General features: G+C 40.5%; 1 protein-coding gene across 1 annotated transcript in view; it reads right to left on the bottom strand.

The window, feature by feature from the left end:
* KIF13A (kinesin family member 13A) overlaps positions 1-25,718 on the bottom strand; it is a 2,301,375-nt gene that overhangs the window by 1,582,063 nt on the left and 693,594 nt on the right. Inside the window, exon 9 of the mRNA XM_044065730.1 lies at positions 5,876-6,016. Coding sequence (XP_043921665.1) covers positions 5,876-6,016 — 141 coding nt within the window. The remainder of the gene's footprint in view (positions 1-5,875; positions 6,017-25,718) is intronic.

Genomic DNA, 25,718 nt, shown 5'->3' with positions numbered 1-25,718 from the left:
GTATAATTGGCACCGTGTGCAGCCTGTAATATGTTCTATATTGGGAAGACAAACTGTATGCTCAAGGAAAGAATATTGGAGCATATTAATGATGTATGCAAAGGGAAGCACACTAATGCCATTAGCTCAACACATTTTAGAAGTAGATGGCACCCACCATTTTAAATTCTTAGCTCTATAGAAAGTTAATAAAGACATTAGGGAAGGTGACATTGCTAATGAAACAGAATATCTAGAACCGAGATGGATTTTAGACTTTAGGGCAAGTGTCTACCCAGGCCTTAACAAAGCTGTCTCTAAAGCCAGCCCTAAAAAAGAGGGGCCTGCACCACTGAATGCACCTGTTTTTTTTACTTTATTGGTAGAAGCATTTTATTTAAGATATGTGTCATTGTTTGTTTTTATGGTCTGATGAAGCAGAAGTGCCGTGAAAGTGCTTACCAGTTTTAAACATTTTTATTGCTTTGTGCCATTAAAGGAATTAATATCCCTATCAGCCTGGTGGACATCTTTTTCTTTATTTATCTCTATTTGCTTCCCAGATGTGAAAAAATAACTTGTATGTTTTCAAAAAAAAATTTAGCCTTAAGAAAAACTGTAATGGCTGACTTTAAATAAAACTAAATTATACACTGTTCTCGTAAATACACTGAAGTATTTATGTACCAGGAACGCTGCTCTCTTATTCACTTCCAATAATTTCAGACTTTACTTTTTACTCAGCTGCTTGCCACTGTACTTCTTAATTTTATATTTCTCTCAGCAAAAAATGCACAGCATAGAGATTAATTGTCTGCATCTGTAGTTAGCTTGTCTCCATGGAAACATAAGAACAGAAATGTACAACTGCCCTCAGCTGCAGACTTCTCAACTCACATTGAACATTTGCTAAAGGAAAATGTTTCCCCTGCATTCAGTGTTCTCTTATTTTTACAGCAAATAAAAAAACTTGTTTTTCAATTAAGCCAAAGGCATTCATCCAGACATTAATTTATGCAAAAGTAAGAGAAAATATCTCAACTCTACATACTTTATAATCAGAGCACTCTTGCACCTCATCCCAACCCCAACATTCCAATATTATGGCATATTAACCTAAACATGCTTTTTAGATGGCATTGACTGCATACTGCACAGATCTGTTTTAACATACATGCAGATTATATCATAAAATGTTTTATACAAATACAGTTAACAATTCTTTAACTTTTTTCCCCTTTTTAGTGTCCTTCCAAACATTAATGATGACATGAAGTGGGGGATATGCTACTCAGTCCACATACAAGTTTAACAAAGTCAACAAAAGTTCAATCTTTCTTAGCCACTTTTTCTTATAAAGCCATATTTTACAAATGTGACTGATACTTTATAGTCTCACTTTTATTCACTAATTTCAGTGTTGCTGTCTACTTCCTGTTCATCTCATCACTCAACTCCAGACTCTGGTTCAAGCCCAAGGTACACCAGATTTTTCTAATCAACTTCTGTGCTTTTTTCTCTCAAGCATTTTCTTTTGGAACATAGGAAAAGGTTTTACTGGCAAAGTTTCTCTCTCTCTATGAACTGTATTGTCAAAAGAATGGGGGACAGAGACCCCTTCTGTTTGCTGGCTCACTTTTTGTTGAACAAACTTTTGTATTTCCTCCTTAGCCTGTTCTGCATCAAAAATCTTCGATAATAAAATCCCTTTGATCCTCTAGGCAAAAAAAATATATTCTGAAGACAGCTGGACATAGCAAGCTGAATTTTACACCTCTCAATATTCTGATTGCTTGGATAAATGTGTTTCTCTCCTGCCTAGTGCACAGTAAATAATCATTTTCCACAAACACTCTATGGTCTCCAATTTCGAATACTTTTGCCCTTTTGTCACAGTTTTGTCAGGATCAACTCTCTCTACTGGTAAGACTGAATGTTTACTAATATAGGTCTTGGCTACTTTTTTCATGGCCAGATTTGGAACATACACATAATATGGCCTTTCGATTAATAAACTCTGCTGTAGAATACCAGTCCAGTTGCTTATTTGTGCTTTCAGAAAGTTAAAGGGGCTGTTCCTTCCAGTTTATCAGGTACAGCAGAAAATTCCAGTTTGTCTCTGTGTGCTCTGTCCTCTAACGCTATCACTTCTTTTGAAACAGCTCTTCTTGATAAGAATCATACTCAGCCAACCTTTTCTTTATTTCTGACCACTGATTTTCACGGTTTTATAAGTTCATCTGAACAGCTGTTTAAAGCTTCTTCCATTTTTTCCAGTCTTTTGTTGTCTGTGTTGCTATACTTATTCAATGTTTCATTACTTTAACCGTCTCTGAGCACATCTGATTCATTTTTTTCCTTTAAAATTACTAGAAGCTATCTCTTGTACCAAAGCAGGAGCCTGAACTGCTTTTTTCTGAATAGCTGAAGGATTCTTCCCAGTGTTTTCTCTTCACCTTTTCAAGCTGATTTTCATTTAGGTTAACTTTCTTCTTTGCTGCCATCAAGGCATTGTGCTTACTAGCCAGTTAATTAATTTTAATAAAACTGGCAGAATTACTAGACTTATCTCTGTTTTTGTTTTTCACACTGGGAGAACTGCGATTATGCTGTTTATCAGTGTGCAACCTTATTGGAAGTCCACGGGGGAGAGGTCTAGTATTGATAAAAAACAACACTCTCGGGGTAATTCATCTCAGTGGGCAAACTAGTTGCACTACACTCACCTAGACATTTGAGAAAATGGCAGAGGAAGTTCTATATGGAAAATTACAACTCTAGGTGTCTGCGTCTGTAGACTGCCCTGTACAGACTCTAACCTGCCTCTATACAGGGTACTTTAAATCACTGATGCATACCACAGGCTACAGGAGATGAGGTAGAGAGGAAACCAATCATTACGGAGTACAAATGCAGTACAAGTGTGTATAAGGCTGAGATCCTACAGCAATTTACAATTCTCTCATTACTGTGAGTGATACTACAAAAGTCTAAGGTCCCCACACTAAGTGAAATGCAAATAGTAAAATGCAGTAGAAATGTAATACATGATACTGAGATCCTGTAGCAATTCACAATTCTCACTATTTAGAGTGATGCTACAAAACTAAGGTCCCCAGACCAAATAAAATGTAAACGGTCTTCTAGTGCTAGATGGAGGACTCGCACAGTTGAATCTCCCCAGTAGCTGGACTGGTGGATTATAGTTTTCATACTCAGATAAGTCCCCTTTAGGGTCTTCCTTTCCTCTTCACTACTACATACTTTTGATTTTTTTGTTTTGTTTAAAAATACATATTTGTAGGTTAAATTTTATTTTAATACAATTGTTCCCAACCTCAAGTTGAAACCAAAAAAGTCCTGCCTCACCCTCAGAAAGAATCATCATTCTGGGGTCTTATGATGGACATGGAAAAAAATTGCCTTTCTATAAGGAGGCAAAGTCATGACTTTTCAGATTTCTCCTGTTTGGAATATACTTCTCTCAAATCAAAGCAAATGTCGAGGTGGGTGTGGAACCAAAGGAAAGGGAAGGGCGAGAGACCCCCACTTTCAAAAGTTGCCCAATGTGTCCTAAAACTGCTGCCAGAGTACTGTTTACACAGAATTATTTGCAATGGTATTTCCGAAGTAACCTCAAGCTCAGGCAGCTGGTGCTTGGTTTAATACACAGGGACTCCACATTAGTTAGGCAAGAAGCTCAAGCTGAGGAGAGAATAAAGGAGGTCCTGTAGTTAGCTATGAAAGGGTTTTGTTTATTCCAACTTGGAAGAGGGACAGTTCCAGGTAGTTAACAGGTTCATAGGTGTGTACTAGGCTAACAGCCATGTATCCCAAATTTCTGACAAGTTCTGGTATCCTTGATAAGTGCAAGTAGGGACTTCGGAGATGCAACACTTACAAGCAGGGGATTGGGAGATGAACTACTTACAGCTGCCTGTGTCTTGAGCTGCTCAACAGTTTGGGCAAGTGGAAGGTGCCCTGAAGCTTTGGAAGCTGACTGGATGTTCTATATTGGCAGGATATAATGAAACACAATATGAGCACCTGGAAGAAGCTCACGACACACCTTCTTAGTAGTTCAACAGTTTATTAATCCACAAACTTTGCAATATTAAAAAAAAGTAGTACATTAACGCTCTCCCTGTTATCACAACAGCGTTTTCGTCTAGTCACAAGTCTTCCTCAGATGTAATGCATACCTTTCCTTCTTAGCTGTTTAAATACTTCAATAAACTCTCCTTTCATTACCAATTATACCATGATTAATTACCCTCAATAAAATTAATTTACATACTTTTACAAATAAAACAATATAATACATTAAATATATTAACACTAAAATACTATTCTAATAAATACTAAATATAGTCTATAATCTTAACTTCTAATTTTCATAAAAAACTTTTTAAAAACATTCATAATGATTTCACTCTACTTATATTAATAGTAAATCCAATAACCCCCTCTAGTGGACAAAATAAAACCTGCAATCAAATATTACATAAAGGTACTTGAATTAATACTAGAATATCACAAAATACATTAACAGGAATGATACTTATCAAAACTTGTAAAAATATACAATAATTTTTATAACTTTGCTGCTCTGAATTTTAGGACAGGTTTTAACGAAATTGTATCATTTAACCCTGGCAGAATATTCGCTTCCTATGTCAACTGCCATAAAAGTTCCCTATACTCTAACCGTGCTTCCCAAGGACCCCCTCTAATGTCCTCCTTCTATTCTTCTATGCTGCTATTCTTGTTTTAATCTTTTTTTTCTCAACTACACACCTAGTCTCATAACTGTACTTTTGTTCACCAAGGAAACACAGGCCAAAATAGGAGAGGTTAAAGAAACTAGTTATGTTATAAAAATAGAGCTAAATTCCTACCCATTTTAATTAAATGTTTTTGTCAAATTTAGCACAATGCTCACAAGTTACTGAAGCTTTAACCATCTTCTAAACAGGAAAGGTACTAAAATGCAAGTCTTTCAGAGGAATCTGGTGGTATAAAACCATATTCTTTGTAATAATCAGTAAAATGCACAAACCTACAAACCTACGAAAACATAGGACCACAAATCATTCACTTTAGTTGGCAAAAAAAAAAAAAAAGAAGAATGCGAGATTCATTCACTCTTTTTTAGTCAGGCTCCGCTGTAGTGACTGCTGCTCATTACTTTGATCACTTGCTCCTACTGAAGGATGCCCAGCAGCTGAAAAAAAATCAGTCTGGGCAAAATGCCTACCCAGCAAAAAGTTCTGCAGCACCGACAGTTATGACACGCATTCAAGCCTAATGCCAACAGTCACATTTTAACTCGAACTTTTCCAAAAGTTAATAATCCAGCACTTACAGATGATCCTGAAACATTCATGTGAGAAACTGTACAGTCCCTACCACAAATCACATCATGAAATTAAGAAAATATGTATTTATATATATATGTATTTATATATATATATATATATATATATATATATATATATATATATATATATGTGTGTGTGTGTGTGCGCACATACATACATACACACACACACACACCCACACACAAGAAAAAGGTACAGCCACTAAACAATAACCTTTTTTAATAAATCATTCGGTTCTGAATGTTTACTGTTCCATTCAATTTACAGCTGTTTTCTTTTTACTGCATTAATTTGTGGGTCCTGTAAAAAAACAAAACAAACAAACAAAAAAGGTTTGCCTTCACCTTTGTATACTTTTTAACAAAAAATATTTTGCATTCTGATGACAACATATGATATAATACTGAATCTACAGATGGGGTTTCCTATAGCATCTTGAATGTAGCACAATGTTGCATGCAAAAGGGGAAAAAAGCATAAATCCAAAGAAAAAGAAAGTAAGCACATTTTCTTACCTCAGGTCTACTTTCCTTCCATTCCTGGTACATTTCTCTCATGTCGATTAGCTTGTTTTCCAGCTTCTCAATGGTCCACACTTGAGTACTTCTACCTTTTCTCCGAACCTGGATGGCTGGTTCACTCACTATTGCTCCTCTCTAGGAAACAGGAGACAAATCACAGTCTACTGCTATTACAGTAAAAATGCAGAACTCTCCATAACCACCTCTCAGATTAATCAGACCACATTGCTTATGCTACTGCATACAAACAATTCTGAAACTATCATCAAAAAATAATTCAAAAAATAAATCGCAACAACATGGATCCTGCTGATCACGCTCTAAAATTATGGAAAATAATCACATTAAAGTGAGGTCCTGTAGGAACCAAACTGTTTTTACCAAAACTTGCAATGCCATATACATTGCAGTTCCATGCTTGCAGTCACCATGAAAATGCACTGGAAATCAAACAGCAGCTTTGAAAGCTGCAACTCACCTTCAGCTGCCATATAAATGGTACCTGAAACAAAAATTAATAATGCAACAAAACTCAACACACACAGACACACACACTCAAGCGTGCACCCCCCCCCACGTAGTTTGAGTTACTTGCTTTGTGGCGGCATGAGTTAGGAAGTGTGGTCAAGTTCTTTTTGAAGCTATAGCTATGATTTGCAGCACCTTGTACAATTTAATACATTTCTGTGGCATCTTCACTTCTGAAACAATTACCACAATATTACAAAACATTATTACAAGATATACAATTTTAGTGAATTGTTTATGTTCTTTCTAAATGGGTGTAAAGAAATTCATCCCCCTCAAGCTTCACCAAAACTGAATTTCTTGATATCCATTTCTCAACATGCAAGACACTGGTTATAATTGGGTCAACCCTTTGTAATATGCTTACCTACAACAGCAGCACAATTATCTTTAAAGACTACAACTAGTAAGGCAGATTTAATCCCAACTTGCATGTAATGAACACAGCACTAAAATAAAATCAGTAAAGCTAAAGATTGGCAATGGAAATATTAAAAACCTAAGGGACACCATTAGTGTATGAAACCATTTCCTCCATCATCATTTTATTACATGGAAGATGACATGAGAAAATGAATCATAAGCCCGGACACCTACAGCACTAGGAACTAGTACTTTCATTTTTTTACATAGTGAAAAAGGGTTAAAATGAAGTTTTAACTTGTTTGTTAACCAGGATGGTAAACTGGTTCAGAGAACCTTTTTCAGTCAAAACCCAAACTATATGAAAAGGTAATGAAGTGATTATATTTGTTTGGCTTTATAGGATCATAGGAAGTTAATGGGCTACTGGCCCTGAGGCTCTTACAAGCCTAGCCAATAATTCAGCCCATGTTCCAACAAGTCAGCACCCTATGCCACTGTCCAACAGGGACATAGGTTGAATCCCAGGGGTGTATTTTCTGTTCGCCATCCAGTTATCCAGGTTGCACTTAAAAAGGGTTAAGGCGGTACTCTGCTTGACGTGGACAGGGAGTCTATTCCAAAAAATGGGGAGTCTCTGGGATACACATCTGTCCCACCAACAAGTCCTACTGATCAGGTTGAGGTTGCAGGTGCGGGTTACTCGAGTAGAGCTTGACTTGTGGATATGCAGCAGTCCCATCAAGGCGGGGTCTGAGATTGCTTTGCATGACAGACAGAGGTCACTTCTGAGGAGTCTGCAGGAGCCTGAGTAGAGGGACAGGGCCTTTAGCTTATCTGTGTAGGGTAGATGTTTGAGGCCCTGGATTCTCCTGGTGAGGAACCTCTGTGGTCTCGCCAGCTGCTGCATGTGCTTGATGAGGTACATGCCAAAAGGGGGATTGTACTCAATAATGGGTCCTATAAGGGAAGAAAAAGTACAGTTGTGTACCTACCATAAATGTAGATGTTCGAGTGTATTCACTGTTGCAGTCATTACACTTGGGTTATCCTGCTGGCAGGCTACCCGCAGTCGGCCTGAATTCCAAAGTCTTGGTCCGGCGTCGGTTGCTGTCGCCTCTTCCCTGACGTCAGTACACCAGGGGTATAAAAGATGCAGCCGACGCCATTTTCTTCAGTTTTTCTTGCCCCAGATGTCAAGCGCCCCCAAAAGGGTAGGCTAAAAAAATTGCTAATAAAAGCATGCACTAAAATAACAATACCTTCATCTACAAGCAAATGTACCACATAGGCTGTACAGGACAGAGAAGTACAGATAAGTCCCAGCAAAGAAAGGGGGATGGTGGGTGGGTAACCCGGACTGCAACAGTGAATACACTCTAACATCTACATTTATGGTAGGTACACAACTGTACTATGTTCATCGTGTTTCACTGTTGCAGTCATTACACTTGGGTTGAATGCCAAAGCTGAGGTTGGGTGGCTGGGTCTAAATAGAATTAGGAGTAGCTATAAGGCCCTGCAAGACTGCAGTAGCAAAGTCTGTTCTGAATTTAGAGTAAAGAGGCAAGTGGTAGTGCTTAGTAAACGTGTGCACTGAAGTCCAAGTTGCAGCCTCCAAAATATCCTTGGTTGGTACTCCTCTGAGGAAGGCTGCTGAGGTGGCTGCTGCCCTGGTAGAATGTGGTCTAATGCCCTTAGGCACTGATTTACCATGTTGTGAATAGCGGAAACAAATGGTGTCCTATCCATTTTGAAATAGTCTGCTTTGAGATGGCCTTTCCTTGTGATCCTGCAGCATATGACACTAAAAGTTGCTCAGTCTTTCTGAAAGCTTTAGTTTTGTCCAAGTAGAAGCATAGCTGTCTGTGTATGTCCAAAGAATGCAGAAGTCTCTCCCCTTTATTCTGCGGGTTTGGGTAAAAAGTAGGCAAATGAATGGTTTGGTTAAGAGCCACATTGGACACTACCTTAGGCATAAATGTTGGGTTTGTCCTTAGAGAAACCCTGAATGCATGGAAGATAATAAAAGGTTCCACAGCCATTAATGCCTGTAACTCTGAGACTCTTCTTGCTGAAGTTATTGCTAGGAGCAGAGCTGTTTTCCATGATAAGAATTTTATGTCAACTGTATTGGCTGGCTCAAAAGTAGGCATTGCGAGTTTTTCCAAGACAAAATTGAGGTCCCATGAAAGTATTGGTGCTCTCCTTGGAGGTCTTATGTTTTTGGCCCCCCTGAGGAATTGCCTAAGCAATGGATATGAAAAAATAGGTGGGTCTGTATTGTAATGAGCTGAAATGGCAGAGGCATGGATCTTAATTGATGAGAAGGATAGGCCTTTGTCCAACATCTCAGTTAGATATTGTAAAATCTGAGGAATATTTGGAACAAGCGTGTCAATTCCTTGTGCCTGGTTCCAAGCACAGAATCTCTTCCATTTTTCTGCATAAGATTTTCTGGTGCTGGGCCTCCTGGCCTCCAAAATGACATCCATAACCGCTTTAGAGAGAGGTATATTCAGAATGGTTACAGTATCCTCCATGCAGCTAGATTTAGAGTTCAGAGATGGCTGTGCAGGATCTGATTGTTTTGTTGGGTCAGTAAATGAGGAATTTGAGGCAATGCCCAGGCTGGGCCTTGGGACAAGCTCCTTAGAATTGGGTACCAGTGTTGGCGTGGCCAATCCGGGGCAATCAGTATCATTTGTGGCTTCTCGTCTGACCTTTAAGAGTACCTTGGGGAGGAGAGGCAGTGGAGGAAAGGCATACACTGTAAGGTTGTTCCAGCTGAATGACAGGGCATCCACTTTCCATGCTTGTTTGTGATAAGTCCTTGTGCAGAATCTCTGAAGTTGGCAGTTGTGAGGGGAGGCAAAAAGATCTATGTCTGGGCATCCCCATTTCCTTGTTATCATGCTGAAGATTTGTGGATCTAGTTTCCACTCGTGAGGGTCCATGAGGTTTCTGCTTAGCTCGTTTGCCAGAGCATTTGTTTTTCCTGGCAGGAATTGTGCTTGCAGGTATACTTGGTAAGTCAATGCTGTGTTCCACAAAATCATGGCTCGTCTGCAGAGGGGGTAGGAATGTGTGCCCCCCTGCTTGTTTATGTACCACATGACTGTGGTGTTGTCCATCTTTATTAGCAGCTGTCCTGGATGAAGTAGGTCCTTGAAGGCTGTCAGGGCATTTTGTACAGCTAGCATCTCTTTTTGACTGATGTGTAGAAGCCTTTGGCTTGGAGGCCATGTGCCCTGAATACATTTGCCTGCCAAGTGGGCCCCCTCCCTAGGCATAATCTGATGCATCTGTTGTTAGTGTTTGCCTGGCTGTGGGTAAAGTGAATGGCTGTCCCTTGTTGTGGTGACAGGCCTGTGCCCACCATCGAAACTCCTGTTGTAGGCAAGGAATGAGGGAAATTAATGATTCCAGGCTGTGGCAATGTTGAGTCCAAACACTTTTTAGGTACCATTGTAGTTTCCTCATATGCAGTCTTGCAAATGGAATTAGCAGAATGCAGGAGGCCATGTAGCCCAGAGCCTGCAGAATTTTTCTTGCAGATAACTGGGTCTTTGTTGCCATGTTTTCGAAGTAAGAAGTCAGATGCCTTTGTTTGTCTGGTGTGAGATAAGCCATCTGGGCACTTGTATTTAAGCTTGCACCCAGGAATATTACCTCTTGAGAGGGTACTAATTTTGATTTATTTTCGTTTACTGTGTACCATAGGCAAATTAGTAATCTTTTTACAAACGCCAGATGCTTTAGTAGAATGTCTTTGGCCTCTGCTTGAATAAGGCAGTCGTCCAAGAAGGGATATATTTGAATTCCTTTTTGTCTGCAAAATGCAATTATTGGTGCCAGGCATTTTGTGAAGACCCTGGGCGCAGTAGATAAGCCAAAGGGCAGTGCAGAGAATTGGTAGTGCTTTGAGCCAGCTATGAATCTGAGGTATCTTCTGCAAGATTGTCTGATTGGGACATGCAGGTATGCCTCTGAGGTCAACAGTTACAAGCCAAGCCTTTTTGCCCAGCATGGGCAGAAGCTGGTGCAGAGTCAAGAACGTCCAGAAAAGTATTTAGAATAGACAGGTCCAGAATCTGTTTCCATGCTTTGTCCTTTCTTGGTACTAAGGAAAGTCTTGAGTAAAATCCTTGTCCCTGCTCTTGTTTTGGCACTGGCTGAATAGCCCTCATGTCCATGAGGGATGAAACTTGGTTTTGTGCCTCTGCCTATTGATTGTGTGGCAGGTCTGGCATACCTTTTGCTTTTGGAGGGTGTGAAAATAGAACCTGTAGCCCTGAGAGACTATATTTAAGACCCATTTGTCCTGGGTAATCATGTGCCAATTTTGTGAAAAAAGTGCTAGCTTTCCCCCTAAGGGTGCTTCCAAAAGATAAATGCTTGGCACTGGCATTGGCAGAGGGAAGTCATTGGGACTGTTTCCTATATGGCTGTGATTTGTCTTCTCCGCTTTTGGAGGTATAAGTACCCCACTGTTTGGGCCTGTATGAGCCCTGGGGCTGTTGTCTGCCTCTAGGTCGTCTGTATCTGCCTCTTTGTGGCCTGTCTGACACGGGAAAGGACCAATTCTTAGAAGGCCAGTTCCTGTTAAATCTGGGTGGCTGCACCTGTAAGAAATCCTTCACTGTCTGCATAGATCTAGCTTTATCCTCCATTTTCTTCAACACCTCTTATGCCTTAACACCAAAGTATCATGCTGTAATGCAGCATCCAATAATTTTGCTTTAACATGATCAGGCAGAGTCTGTTCTTTTAACCAAGCATGCCTTCTAATGACCGAGCCTGTTACAGTGGCCCTGCAAGAGGCCTCCAGTGAATCATAACCACATTACAAAGTATGTTTTCCCACTTGTTCAGCTGCATGCAATAAATCCTGCAATTCCTTGTTCTCAGCACATTCAGAATTTGTCAACATTTTCTGTTTTAACATAGACATTAAATATTGCTGATATTTAAGCATATGAAACTGACAATTTAAAGCCCTTACAGCCAAGGTAGCAGAAGTGTAAACTTTTTTCCCCCACCTGTCCAGTGCCCTAGAATCTCTATTTTAGGGGACAGGGTTTTTTGCAGTAGCAGCTTTGACCCCTTTGGGACCCTGTGAAATAGTTTCTGGGTCAGCAGCAGGGTTTTTATATAGAAATTTATGAGAATCTGGAACCCTGTAGTATCTGTCAGGCTTAACAGGTGCAGGAGGTAAATAGTCGGGAGACAGGCCGGACTCTGAAAAGACATCATCTACAATGTCTAGAACAGGAGGAATAGCAAGAGGTCTGTGCTGAGGAAGTAAAAGAAAGTCTCCGAGCCTTTTCTTAGAATCTGAATAATCTTGGCTCTCTCCCAGTGGAAATGCTCCCTCATGGTATGCAAGGTTTCCCCAAATGAGTAATCCTCAGGAGGAGAAGCTGAAGGAATAGATTCTTCAGCATCAGAATCCTCATAGGGAGGAATAGAGTATCCCTGTTCTGAAGAGGAGTCAAAGGAAATGGAAACCTGATCAGAGGAATCATATTCAGTGTCTTGCCTAGGCCTCTTATCAGGAGGGGGATGGGAGCCCCTGATCAAAGTAATTAAGTCTTCGGCCATTTTTGAGCATCTGTTTCTTAGGCATGGAAGTCTGTGGAGAATGCTGTACTTGTTTTCTTGTCTTTAAAACTGTTTTAGCCTTTGTCTTTCATGCTGAAGTTGGCTTGATATAAAGCTGTGTAGGTCTGAAAACACCCTCAGAAGCCGATGCCTGCTCAGCGGCTCCGGACCCATCTGAGGGATTAGTTTCCGAAGGCCCAATACCTTGAGTATCCAGAGGCCTAGCTGTCTCCACGTGGGAGTCGGAGGAGGCCTGTGGCTCTGAGGTAGTGGGTTGTCAGGGGCTGCGAAAGCACCTCACTGAGAACCGGCGACTGACCTAGAAGAGGCTTCATCGTCGGTTTTGGACCTCGGATGCCTGTCCTTTTCTTTTTCCTTGTGCTTTTTATGAACTCCGGTCATCGGCTGTTCCAACGGCATTATGTAGTTAAACCTTCGGCCAAAGTAATGAAAAGCAAAATCATACCGACGCTTAATAGTGCGTTGGTTAAATCTAGCACAAAACCGACAACTAGCAACGTCATGGTCAGGGCCTAGGCAAGGGATACAGTAAGAGTGAAAATCCTTATGAGGTATTTGCTTCCCACAAGAAATACAATTGTTAACTTTTTCTGACATCGGTCTGGAGCAAGAAAAAAGTTTCCCCAACGGGGTACTTAGCTTTACTGAAGGCTTCAGATCTGAAATTCAATTTCGAAAATCTCAGGAGTTGGCCGACCGGCACTTGCGAACTGCTTTTGCTTCGGGCACCGCGTGGCAAGAAAGACTGAAGAAAATGGCGTCGGCTGCATCTTTTATACCCCTGGCGCACTGATGTCAGGGAAGAGGCGACAGCAACCGACGCTGGACCAATACTTTGGAATTCTAGGCCGACTGCGGGTAGCCTGCCAGCAAGATAACCCAACCCAAGTGTAATGACTGCAACAGTGAAACACGATGAACATCAGGGATGTTATGACCACCTTGTCCCTGAATGAGATACCCCTACTGAGATGGGCCATGTAGAAAGCTGTTCGTACAATGGAGGCAATATGGTGGTCAAAAGTCAGTTTGCTATCAACCCAAGTGCCCAAGTCCCTCACGACTGATTGAGTGCTTAGGACCTTATTATCAATGTGATAATTTGTGGGGATGTCCCATCTCCCACAAAGGGGATGATGATGCATTGTTTGGCATTCAGTTTAAGGCCATGTTTCTTAGTCATTTGTTTGGGTGAGACCCTCTTGGAGGATGTCCACATCATTAGGGGAATTGATGAGAGCACCCAGCTTGCAGTCATCTGCAAACTTGGTCAGCCATAGCCCACTGGTTTTGGTCTGTACCTCAGAAAAGCATATCCTAAACAGCAGAGGCCCCAACACCAATCCATGGGGTACACTGCTTGCTACGGGTCTACTGCTTGAAGTGGCTTCCTCTATTTTGACTAGGTAGGTTCCATCAGTGAGTCACTTTGCTACCCATCTGGTAACATATGGATCGATGTCTAGTTGAGAGCATTTATCTATTATACCTGAGTGGGAAATAGTATCAAAGGCTTTGGCCAGGTCAAGGTAGGCAGTGTGCACCGTCTTCACCTTGTCCATGGCTTTGGTGATTGCCTCAAAGTCGCCGACCAAATTTAACAGGCATGACCTCCCCTTGACGAAACCAAACTGTGTGGGATTGAGTGTCTGGAGGTTGCAGATGTCCTTGTTAATGAGGTCCATGATAACAGACTCCACGGCCTTGCAAATAAGGCTAGTTAGGCTGATGGGTCTATAATTTCCTGGATCGGTGGATGCTCTACCTTTGTGCAAAGGGATGACAGTGGCTGTCCTTCACTTGGCTGGGACGAAGCTGGTATTCAGACTTTGGCTGAATAGTGTGCCTAATGGTGTTGCAAGTTCCTGCCTGAGTTCATGTAGGATGCAGCCTGGGATGTTATTGGTTTCCATGGAGGCTGTATTTTCTGCCTTTGAGAAGGCACTGATGACTTGCTCCCTACAGTTAAGGTCAGAGGGGGGCAGGTACTGGGGATGACCTGTTTTACTGATGGGGGGGGGGACAGAGGGGTGTAGTTTTTCACTGAACCTGTCTGCCAGCAGGTTGGCTATATCTACAGCATTTGTGTATGTGGTGTCCTTGACCATCACTTCTGAGCAGATCTGGGTGCTTCCCTTAAGATTGTGAACTTATGTGAACAAGGCCTTATGATTGTCTTTAGTAGATGTGGCCAGTTTGGACTCAACGTTTACTTTGGAGGATTTCACTAGTGCTCTTATTTGTTCAGGCTAAGGAGAGATTGCTTCCAATTAGGCAACTACTTCTTCTTGGTCCTGGACAGCAATTTTTTCCTTTTATTATAGAGTTTATTTATTGCAAATGTCCACCAGACAGGTTTATTCTTCCTCGAGGAGGAGGATTTTGTCCTGCTGGGTATTCCTCATTTCATGCAGCTATATAAATGCTCGTATAACACTATGGTGTAGGCTCGAACATGTGTGCCAGTTCCTGTGGAATAGGGAGGTGGCTGTGAAGCTGTTTATACCTTCCCTCAGGAGGTTGTAATCATATTTGGAGAAGTTTGTTTGACCTTAGCTGAGGGGGGGGGGGGGTCAGGGGAGATACTGACTTTGAAAGTGACCGCTTTATTGTTGGGATCTTACCAGGGATACTGCAGTGGTTACTCATGTTGGTTAACACCAAGTCCAAGATATTTTCACCTCTTGTGGGGGTGTTGTCCAACTGGTCCAAGGCATGTGTACTGACAAAATCAAGGAATCTCTGGACATTTGTGCTTTGGCATGAGTATTTCTTCCAATCTTTGGGTGGACAGTTAAAGTCGCCCAGGATCAGGGTAAAGGGTTGAATCTTAATTGACTCAAGATGCCCACTCCACCTATATGGACCTCTTAGAATCAAAGTTGGAGGCCTACAGCTTAGCTATGATTTGAATATGGGTCTTGTCAATTGTTAACTGCACCCAGAGTGTTTCCTGTGTGTCATACGGTTTGACCAGCCTGGAGATGTGTACGTCTTTTATATATATTGCAACTTCACCTCGTTTTGCTTTGCTGCTCACGGTTTGGGGTCTGAATGTATGATAGGATGAGTAACCCAACTAGTACAGCTGGGGTGCTCTCCGCAGCTTTGAACCAGGTTTCTGCGACTGCATAAATGTCAGCATCTTCCAAGGTTAAGAATGCTTGCAATGAGTGCAGTTTCATGTTTAGACTCCTAGCGTTTAGCAGGATGACCTTTCATTTACATTTTGATTACATTTTCATGTTGGTAGTTTTGACCTCCAGCCATTGTCTAAAAAAGGCACTATGGGGGAGGCAAACAGGCTTTGCCAGGAGCCTGAAGCCCAAGGGAGACAGCTGCAGGCCGTCTCTGGCAAAGCATCGTGTTTTGTCAGTCATGTCATCCCAGACTGTCAGGTACTGGATCCCCCTGGAATGATACCAGAAACTAAGCCAATTGTTAAAGTCAATCATTTTCTGTTTGTATTGAGGCATCATCCTGGGCAACAGTAGAATGCTGCTTAAGACTAGGAACATACACTGACTGGGACACACATTCAGTGAGCTCAATCGCGTCTCTCTTCATATAGTCCAGGGAGGTATGCTGCAAGTCATTCACACCAACATGGACTATGACAGAGTCATAACAGTGCTCGTTGAGAGACTTGAGTGCATAGGTGACATGGCGGATTCTGGCACCCAGCAAACAACTAACCAGGACTTTCTTCTTATCCAGCCTGGTGAGGGGCACATCTGTGTGTCTCACAATGGAGTCTTCTATGACTAATATGTTGGGTTTATGTTTAGGCCTTAGTGGCTGTGAGACACAGGTGTATGGACTATGTGTGGTGGGCAGTGGAGTTTGCGTGTGTTTTTACCTGGGAGGTCACTTTTGCTTGGATATGTTTTTGTTGAGGACCTCCGTTTTTGTCCAGTATGTTGTGTAGGTGATGGTGGTGTTTGAGGTGTGGTGTTTGTGTTAACGGCCTTCTCACTGCCAGATATACTGGCTTGTTGGGGAGGGAGCAATGACTCTAGGTGCTTGATGTAACTGCATCTCTCACAAACTGTGTTCCTAGGTGGTAGTAGTAGTGGGTTGTCCATGTACACAAGACAGTTGCTACACTGTCTCAAGATGTCCATATAAACCAGACTGCTAGGAGAAAACATAGGAAATTGTCCATCCATATTTGTCAGAAAATGGGGGAGAGACGCCAGAGACAGCTGAGAGGGTAAAGGGTGGGAGGGTTAAGAGTAGTACAAAGGGTGGGAGGTCTAAGAGTAGTACTATTAGGTGATCACACTAGTGCTACTAAGGGAAAATTTGTAGCTGGAATACCTCAAAAAATGGTTAAAAAACATGCAGCTGAAGCTCTGAATGCAGCAAACCTGTATCTAGACTACGCTACTCAACGTAAGTTTAAGAACACAGTAAAAAAAAACTCACAAAGACGCACAGATTAACCACTTACAGACAAAAGAACATAACTCACAGTATGAAAAAATACAGTTAAACAGTAACAAAATGCAGTTAAACAGTAATGAATTGCAGTAGATAGCAATGAAATAAAGTTAATCAGTAAATTGCTTTAAAACAATAGCTCAAAAATCACAACAGTAAAAAGACATCTCAAAGCAGCAATTCAGTAGAATACTGTCATCAATTTAATAAGGCTACCAACAAGCAGTAATAAATGTGGCAAACTAAATGCAGTTGAACTCCTAAACACGAGCAACAAACTGAAGTAGGAAGAGGCACATTTTTTTGTAGTTTTTTTTTTTTTTTTTTATGTAGAGGTTTCTTACTTGCATGTTCACAGACATTTAGGCCTACAGTACCACAGTGAGGAAGCTGTGCATTTACAGGATCTTATAACCATAAGTATGTACAAAGGCAAACCCGAATACAGTGAAAGAACAGACGCATTTACTTCTTGGCATGAAATTATACTGAACGTAACCTATACATTGGAATTACTTCAGTATGTAAGCATGGCATTACTGAACCAGAGAAGCCTAACAGTATAGCTGTGCAAGTAAAGCTTAACATAAAAGAAGATGTTTAAATTATCACTGCCGAAGTATCCTTAAACTATATGGGTTATAGCCTGCCAAGGATGTAACAGCGAGCCAGCTCCAAAGCTTCAGGGTACTTTCTATGCACCTAAACTTATCAGAAAGCTCAAGCCGAGTTGACTAAAAGCTTTTCTGCCAGCAGAAAGAGAGAGGCTGACCCTAGGAAAGACAATGCTAGGAAAAAAAATAAATGTCAATGCCCTAGAATAAAAAAGCATGCGAAAAACAAGGGGGATGGGGGGAGGAAGTGATAATTCGAACATAGACTGTTACTGTAAGTTTTATTTACAGAACTGTACTACATTCATTATATTGATCACTGTTGCAGTAGCCTTAACTACATGGGTAGATTACCTTAGCTAACTACATTTGGGAGGTGGAAGAAGAATAGTGCAAGAGCTCCTGGAGATTGGCCATAGCAAAGCTTGATGTAGATTTATAACATAAATAAAGCATATAGTGGTTTGCAAATGTATAGAGGACCAAGTAGCAGCTACTAGAATGCTTCTAGAATCCATCCCTTTCCAAAAAGCCATAAATGAAGCTAATGCCCAGGCCGAGAGGCCCATTATCCTGCCTGGAACAGTTTTGTTGTGGTAGTATAACAAAAGGTAATATACTTAGATAACCATTTGAAAATGGTCTGTTTTGACACAGGCTGTCCCTCCTTTTTACCTTTACAAGAAATAAAAAATTGATCCAAACATCTGAAAGATTTAGTTCTGTTAAGACAGTACTGGAGTGGATATCCACTGTATGTATCCTTTCTCCCTCATTTTTAGGTGCATGAAAGAAAAGATGGAGATGGATAGTTGGCTTAAAGTAAACTCGGACACCACTTTAGGCATAAAAGGACTAAGTCTTAAAGAAACCACGTCCCTTTGGAAAATGAGATACAGCTGACTCATCACAAGAGCTTGCAACTCAAGATACCCTTCTTGCAGAGGTCAGAACAATTAGTTAAGAACTTCAAGTCAGCCAGATTAGCTGGTTGAAATGAAGTAAGTGTTAGCTTCTCTAACACAAAATTAAGATCCAAGGGAGAAGCCACCTTTTTTCCTGGACACCTCTTGTGCAAAACTTTTTTCAAGAATATTTTGACATTAGAGTGCATTGAAAGAGGAGGATCCCACGTGAAGACATGCTGAAATGGCAGATAAATGAACCTTGACAGAGAAATAAGAAAGGTCATATGACAGTAACGCACATATGTATTACAGAACCGAAGAACAACTAGCCTAGACTGGGTGCTGGTTATGCTGTTTGCTCCAACTAGAAAACCTTTTCCATTTGCTAAAATATGATTTTCTGATAAGCAGGCTTTCTTGCCTCCATTAGTACCCACTGCACAGCCTCAGTAAATAGGTGTCTAAAAGGAATTGAGACCCTATTATCCACGCAGTCAACTGAAATTGACTGATATCAGTGTATTTCAAACACCCCTATTCTTGTGTGAGAAGATCTAGTCTGTGAGGAAGCTTGCAGTTAACTGCCATGGCCATTTCCAAAATAAAGGAGAACTACAGCTGCCTGGTCCAGAAGGGATTCACCACAATGATCTTGGGAGATTCTTTCTGAATCTTCAGAAGTACCCTGGATATTAGTGGAAAGGGTGGGAAAGCATGCAGAAAAATTCCTATCAAAGGAAAAGAAAAGGCATCCATCTTCCAGACCTTTTTGCAAGGGAGTCCTGGATCAGAATATTGCCAGATGACTGTTCAGAGAGCAGGCAGACAGCTCTACTTGAGGAATTCACCATAAATGAATCAAACCTTGGAAGACCACCAATCTAGTTTCTATTCCAGAAGGTCTACCCTGGTTCAAGCTCAACTTGTCTGCCATGCAATTTTGCTATGACGGAATTTCAGATCCCTGCAGAATGAGATGATGTGCAGCTATATCCCAAGCTAACATATCTAGCCTGCAAAGCGGGTACGACCTGATTCCCCCCTTGCTTTCTGATGTACCACAATTGCGCTATTGTTTGTAACCACTTGAAGATGTCCTGGGGATCAAATATGATTCATAAAGTTAAGTGTCTTGATCAGGGCAAGTATCTCCTTGATATTTATGTGCTTGTGTCTGTCCTTGATGTCCCACACTGCCGCACTTCAAACTCTCCTAAAACTGCTCTTCAAGCAAAGTCTGAAGCATCAGTAGTGAATGACAGTTTTGGAGAAGGGGAGACCTGGCCTTAAGGATATCTGCTGTCTCCACCAAAAGATTTGTATTCCAACAAACCCCAGCACTGGGATTTGAAAATATAAAAGGTCTTGATATGGGCAGCAAAAGGATTTCAGATACTACTGTATCTTTCTCATGTGGAGTCTTCCCAAGGGTATCATGAGAATAACTGATGCCATGAGACCCAAAATCCTGAGGTATTCTCTCGCAGTAACTAAAGTCTGGGTGGAAAACTTAGAAATGGATCTAGATAAAGATCTATTTTTTTCTCCTGTGGAAGAAAATTTCTTTGAACTGATGTGTCTAATTGACATTTCAGGAAGACGATCCTGTGTGAAGGGGTCAAGAAAGCCTTTTGAATGCTCTTTTGGAATCCCAGGTTGTGTAAGAGATCTCTCACTCAAGAGAGAGATTCTGGACACTTTGAAAAAGACCCTGTAAAGATAAGCAATTCATCTAAATGTGGACAAATGTGGATAACCTGCAGCCTGTAATTAAATATAAATGGATCTACACACTTTTTGAACACTCTTGGTACAGTGGATAGTCCAAAGGGTAAGGCAGAGAACTGATGTGATCCAGGCACACAAAACCATAAGAAACAACTGAAGTCTGGATGTATATGGATGTGATGATGAGCATCTTTTAAGTCTAATGCTGTCAGGAAACTTGACAGACAAAGAAGAGGTAAAAGGTTGTGAAGTGACATCATTTTGAATCTGGGCACTAACAGGTTTTGGAAAGAAAGATCCTAAACTGGTCTCCCAGAATTTTCTTTCTTTGGCACAAGGAAAATCCTTGAATTACAAACCCTTCCCCACCTGGGGAGGATAATCTGATTTTATCACTCCTTGGGACAGCATGTGATGTCGAGCCAGTGGAAACAAGGCAGTCTGATCTGGAGGATGAGGAATGACCCCCTGCAAAGGACAAATTTCCTCCCACTACCTCTTTAACCTTGATGAATGATTTTCAGAAGTAATTTCTCTGAAACTGTTGCCAAAAAACCCCTGAAGATTCAGATTTTCTGGAAGAAAAAAATGGGCCAGAGCGGGAGGCAGTCTCATTGTCCCTTGAACTGTCTTTAGACTTGTTAAAACTGTCCTTGGTTTTGGAAGGTTCAAGACTTCTTTTTGGAACCCCCTTGCTATTTCTTCTTACATGTCTCTTTACCTGTATTTTATTGAGACTGTTTATTCAGTTTTTACTAAGACTGGATGAAGAGATGGGAAACTCCTTGAAAAATCTTACAGATTCCCTGGATCAGCTTGTCCCTCTCATCTCACTTTCTGATTACCACTGCAGCAGAAGGGCCAAACACGGTCTCTATCCAAGAGAGAATTTAAAATCTCATTTTTCACAGCATCTGTGAGGTGCTGAGAATGCAGTCATACAAACCTCCTCAAAACAATACCAATGGCCATAGCCCTGGAAGAAGTATCAATGGAGTCATACAAACGCTATAAACAAGAAGTAATGACCTGTGCAACAGAAGAAACTACCTTATTTAAAGTTTTTCCTAACAAGAAGCTGTAGATAAAACACCCATCAGACATTCACGAGTTGTCATACAAATTTAACATATGACCCTGACAATTCAAAATTCTGAAAATCAAAGTTACAGAAGTATACACTTTTCCCATATATATCAATAATTTTCCCATCCTTATCAAAAAAAAGAGTAGGATTGGAATTAACTAAGTGCTTAGCAGTAGTGGAATCATTTAAAGCTATAGCTGCTGGGTCAGGTTTGGAAATTGTGTATAAAAAAATTTTAAAGACTGAGTAACTCTATGCATCTCATCTGCCTTTTTAGGGGCAGTAGACTGACTATCAGGAAAATTCTAGGTGGTAACACACACATCCTGTAAAGCAGACAGAACAAGAGGAACATGTGTAGAATCTTTAAAATCCTTCTGTAGCAACTCATAGTATTTTCTAACGGACTGAGAAAAAAGAAGTTACATACTCATAACGTTCCATCCGTGTTGTCCATTTTCATTCTTCCTCAACCTGCAGGTCTCTGATCCAACCCTCGGAAAAGCTTAGGCTCTGACGCTCAAGCTCCTCCACTACCCACAATGCCTCATTCCCCCAGATTACCTCAGGTCAAATTTGCTGCTAACATATTGCAGACTATATACAAAAGTATACATACAATTAGATAACTACTAGAGAGAGAGAGAACAAGGTTCAGGAGCTCAAACAGGAAGTTTGGTCCCTATCAGCATGTCTGTCAGGTCTTTCCCAGCCATGAGCAGGGGGAGTGAGGGTGGGAAGGCTGAGGAAGGACAAATATAGACAACACAGATGGAATGTTACGGTGAGTACATAACTTCTTTATCTGATGATGTCACTTTCATTCATTCTTCAACCTATGGGAGACGGTCTCCAGCTACAGTAACCTTGGGTGGCCCCTTAAGGAAGGATATTCCAGAGCACTGCAAAACCACAGGCAGCTCTGTTTCTGGAGGTAATATTTAGCTTACTGTGAGAATTAAAGGTATGAGAGGTTGATCACGAAGCTTCTGCAAAAATCATCAATCTCGGCTATAGACCAAAAAGCTTGGGATGTTGGCAAGGATCAGGTAAAACAGGCTTTGACTTGTGTGGACAAAGATATACCCTTAGATGCATACACACACGAAATGCAGTCTCTTAACCATTTAGCTAATGTGGTCTTAGAAACTGGTTCTCCTTTTCTGATACTGGTAAAAGATATGAAACCTTGATCAGACTTCCTGAATGATTTTGTCCTGTCCAGATAAAAATGCAGTTATGTCTATGAACATCTAATAGATGAAGGATATACTCTCCCATATTTTGAAAATTGGGAAAGAAAATTGGTAGGTTGATGAACTGGTTAATATTGCTCCCTATAGCAACTCTGGGTAAAAAAAAAGGGGTGGTACGTAAAGTGACTTTGTCTTTATGGAAAATCAAACAAGGAGGTCTGGAAGAAAGGGCTTGTAACTCAAAAACCCTTCTAGCAGAAGTGATGGCCACTAAGAAAAACAGTTTTCCAAGAAAGGAATTTCAAATCAACTTTGACTGAAGGTTCAAGAGGAGGATGGACTAGTGCCTGAAGAATCATAGTCAGATCCCAAGGGGGGGTGGGATCCTTGATGGGAGAGTGAAGCAAGAATGTACCTATAAGAAAGGCTTTGCACAATTTTGAAGAAGCCAGCGATGAAAAGTTTTCTCCAATGTGAATATTTGAAATGGCCAAGAAAAACCAAAACTGGAAGCAAAACCAAACCACGAATGCAAACCACTTGGCACCACAGGACCCGGAAGCAGCTACACAAAGGCTTTCAAAATAAGCAGTAGAAGAAATCAATCAGCTGCTAGGTCTCCAATAAGATCCTTTAATATGACAAGGCAAAGTTAAAATCACAGTCTCTTCCAAGCGCTTTCACTCGACCACTTGCGAGCTTTTTCAAGGCAAAAAACATGAACTGGAAGTTCATTCACATTAAATACTTCCACAGTCATCACATGACTTCCTTTGGATCTTTCCCAAAAGGAAAATCACCATATAAGGCAAATTCTAAAATACATTCTTATTGTCATTAAAAAATGATTCATTTTGTAAAAATGTCTTGGCAACTGAATAATCATGTTAAACATAACATTAAATCAAAACGTTACAATGTACCAAGAAAATTCAGCAGAGTGTTTTTGTAATCACAAATAAATGCAGTAACCCCTTTTGAACATCGGGGGTAAAATCAAGATTCCAAATTAAAATCTAGGGCTACTTGGTAGCATTATAAAAACATTTCTTTTCTAAGTTTCAAATGGGTAACTTAACCTTCAATGTGTCTTATTCTAAAATCTTATGAATGCAAAAGTGAATAAAAAAAAAAAATATAAATAAAAAAATATAAAAATATAGTGTAGTAGTATAACAGATGTCATGTTATGCTGAATTGTATTATAAACGGGCTTGCCTCAATTTCAGAACACTAATAATGCTAAGAGTGTCGTTCAGACCTGGGTGTCTAGTAGCGTCTAAGTGGAGCTGCCAAAAGAGCTCACGGTATTCTAAATTGGACTCCCAACTACCCCCTCTTATATCTGGTTGTACCTGTTCCAACACCATAAACTTCATTTCCATGTCCTTACATGTCAAAGAGTGTTTGTAGAAGGCATTACTTTCCTTCCTTGCACTGATGTCATTGAAGTGTTCATAAACTCTTCTCCTAAACACCATTTCAGTTTTCCCAATGTAGAAACCATGGCAGGTAACACAGCATCCAAGGTAGACTACCCCCTTAGATCCACAGTTAAAATGTTTGTTGGAGTGGAACCTGAATCTTCTCGAGGGGAGGTAGTAGGACCCCGAATTCAGCATAGCATGGCATTGCTTACACATCCCACAGGGATAAGTGCCTGGTTTCTTTCTATTCTGATTGTGTGGGTCCTCCAACCTAATTTCTAACAGTTCTTTCAAGTTCTTGCCCCTTTTTCCTGACAAAAGAGGGAAAGCTGGGCATAGAATTCTTGAGATCTTCCTGTAGTCTGAGAATGGGCCAATATTTCTTGATAGTCTTCTCAATCTGATCTGAGTTGTTGGAATAGGTGTGTATAAAGCTATTTTTAGACTTTGAAGTGTCTTTTGAAGGGTTTGGGGAGATCTTGTTGACCCCCACCCCCAATAAAGGGGGATACTTATTTGATCTCTTCTCAGAAATTTCTACAACCAGTGCTTCTACCAAAGCTTCCGGATATTGTTTTTCCTTAAAAAATCCCCTTAAAATAGAAACTTCCTCTTTGAAAAGTTTGTCAGTGCTGGACATTCGTGAAGCTCTAATGAGTTGACCTTTTACTATCGCCTTTTTTTTATATAAGGGATGTCCACTGTGGTAATTTAAGTATGCGTTCGAAAAAGTGCTTTTCCTGTACATTTTGGACTGAAAGCACATGGTTCGGATAGTCCTTAACCAGTGAAATGTCTAAATAGTCAAGTTGGTGTTTGCTGATCTTGTGAGTGAATCTAAAAAATGTGGTCGTCGTGTTAATGTAATCCATAAATTCCATAAGACTTCCTTCGTCTCCCATCCACATAAAGGAGATATCGTCCAAAAATCTCCTATAGTGCAAGATATCCTGGTACCATGTGCTAGTAAAAATATATTTCTTTTCCCATTGGTATAATACCAAATTTGCATAGATGGAAGCACAGGGGGCATCCATTGCCACACCTTTTTTCTGACGATAAAATTCCCCTTTAAAGTGGATGAAATTATTTTCTAAAACTAAATCCATAAATTCCAAAATTAAGTTAGTGAACTTGGCCCCCAGTTGGACTTCATTAGATAAGTAAGTACCTAACCACTCAAGGCCTGTATTATGTGGGATGCTAGGGAATAAGTCGACTACATCAACAGTGACCATAAACATCTCAGGTAAAAATAAACTCTGATCCACTCCTTTTAGGTAGTCCCATGAATCCTTACATATATGTTTAATTTTCTCTGCATATTGTTTTAAGGAGAAGTCGATGAATTTAGCTAGGGGTTCTGTAACACTTCCACTTCCTGCCACTATAGGTCTGTATTTAAAGGGGTTCAAATTCTAATGTGTCTTAGGAATTCCAAAAATCTGGGCAACCTTGGGTCTTTTAACTAATAAGTAGTTGTATAACTTCTCATTAATGACACTCTGCATTAAATGATCATATAATAGATAATTTATTTTAGCTTGAGCTATGTTGATCTCGTTTCTTGAGACAAGTTCGTATTGATCAGTGTCCTGTAGCACCGTGTGCAAGGCGGCCTCATAGTCCCAGCTGTACATCAAGACAGCCCCTCCCCCTTTGTCTGGTTTCATGACTCTACATCCCTCCATTTTGAGATTTTTGATTAGAGTCAACTCATCCTCAGTGATGTTTTCAGATATTTCACAGTAATCATTCTCCTTAAGTTTCCTAATGTCAGTCTCAACTAGCTCCTCAAAAATTTTGATGGTGGGATGAACCGGTGGGTTGAAGGTGCTTTTTCTTGTGAGAGTTCTTTCTAGATTTCGTTCATCCTTAAACAGTAAGTTAAAGTTAAGCTGCCTCATAAAAAGTTTTA

This window comes from Protopterus annectens, chromosome 3.part0 (genome assembly GCF_019279795.1).
Source record: "Protopterus annectens isolate FY-2018-M chromosome 3.part0, PAN1.0, whole genome shotgun sequence".
Taxonomy (NCBI): Eukaryota; Metazoa; Chordata; order Ceratodontiformes; family Protopteridae; genus Protopterus; species Protopterus annectens.
This window is presented reverse-complemented; position numbering and strand designations above follow the sequence as displayed.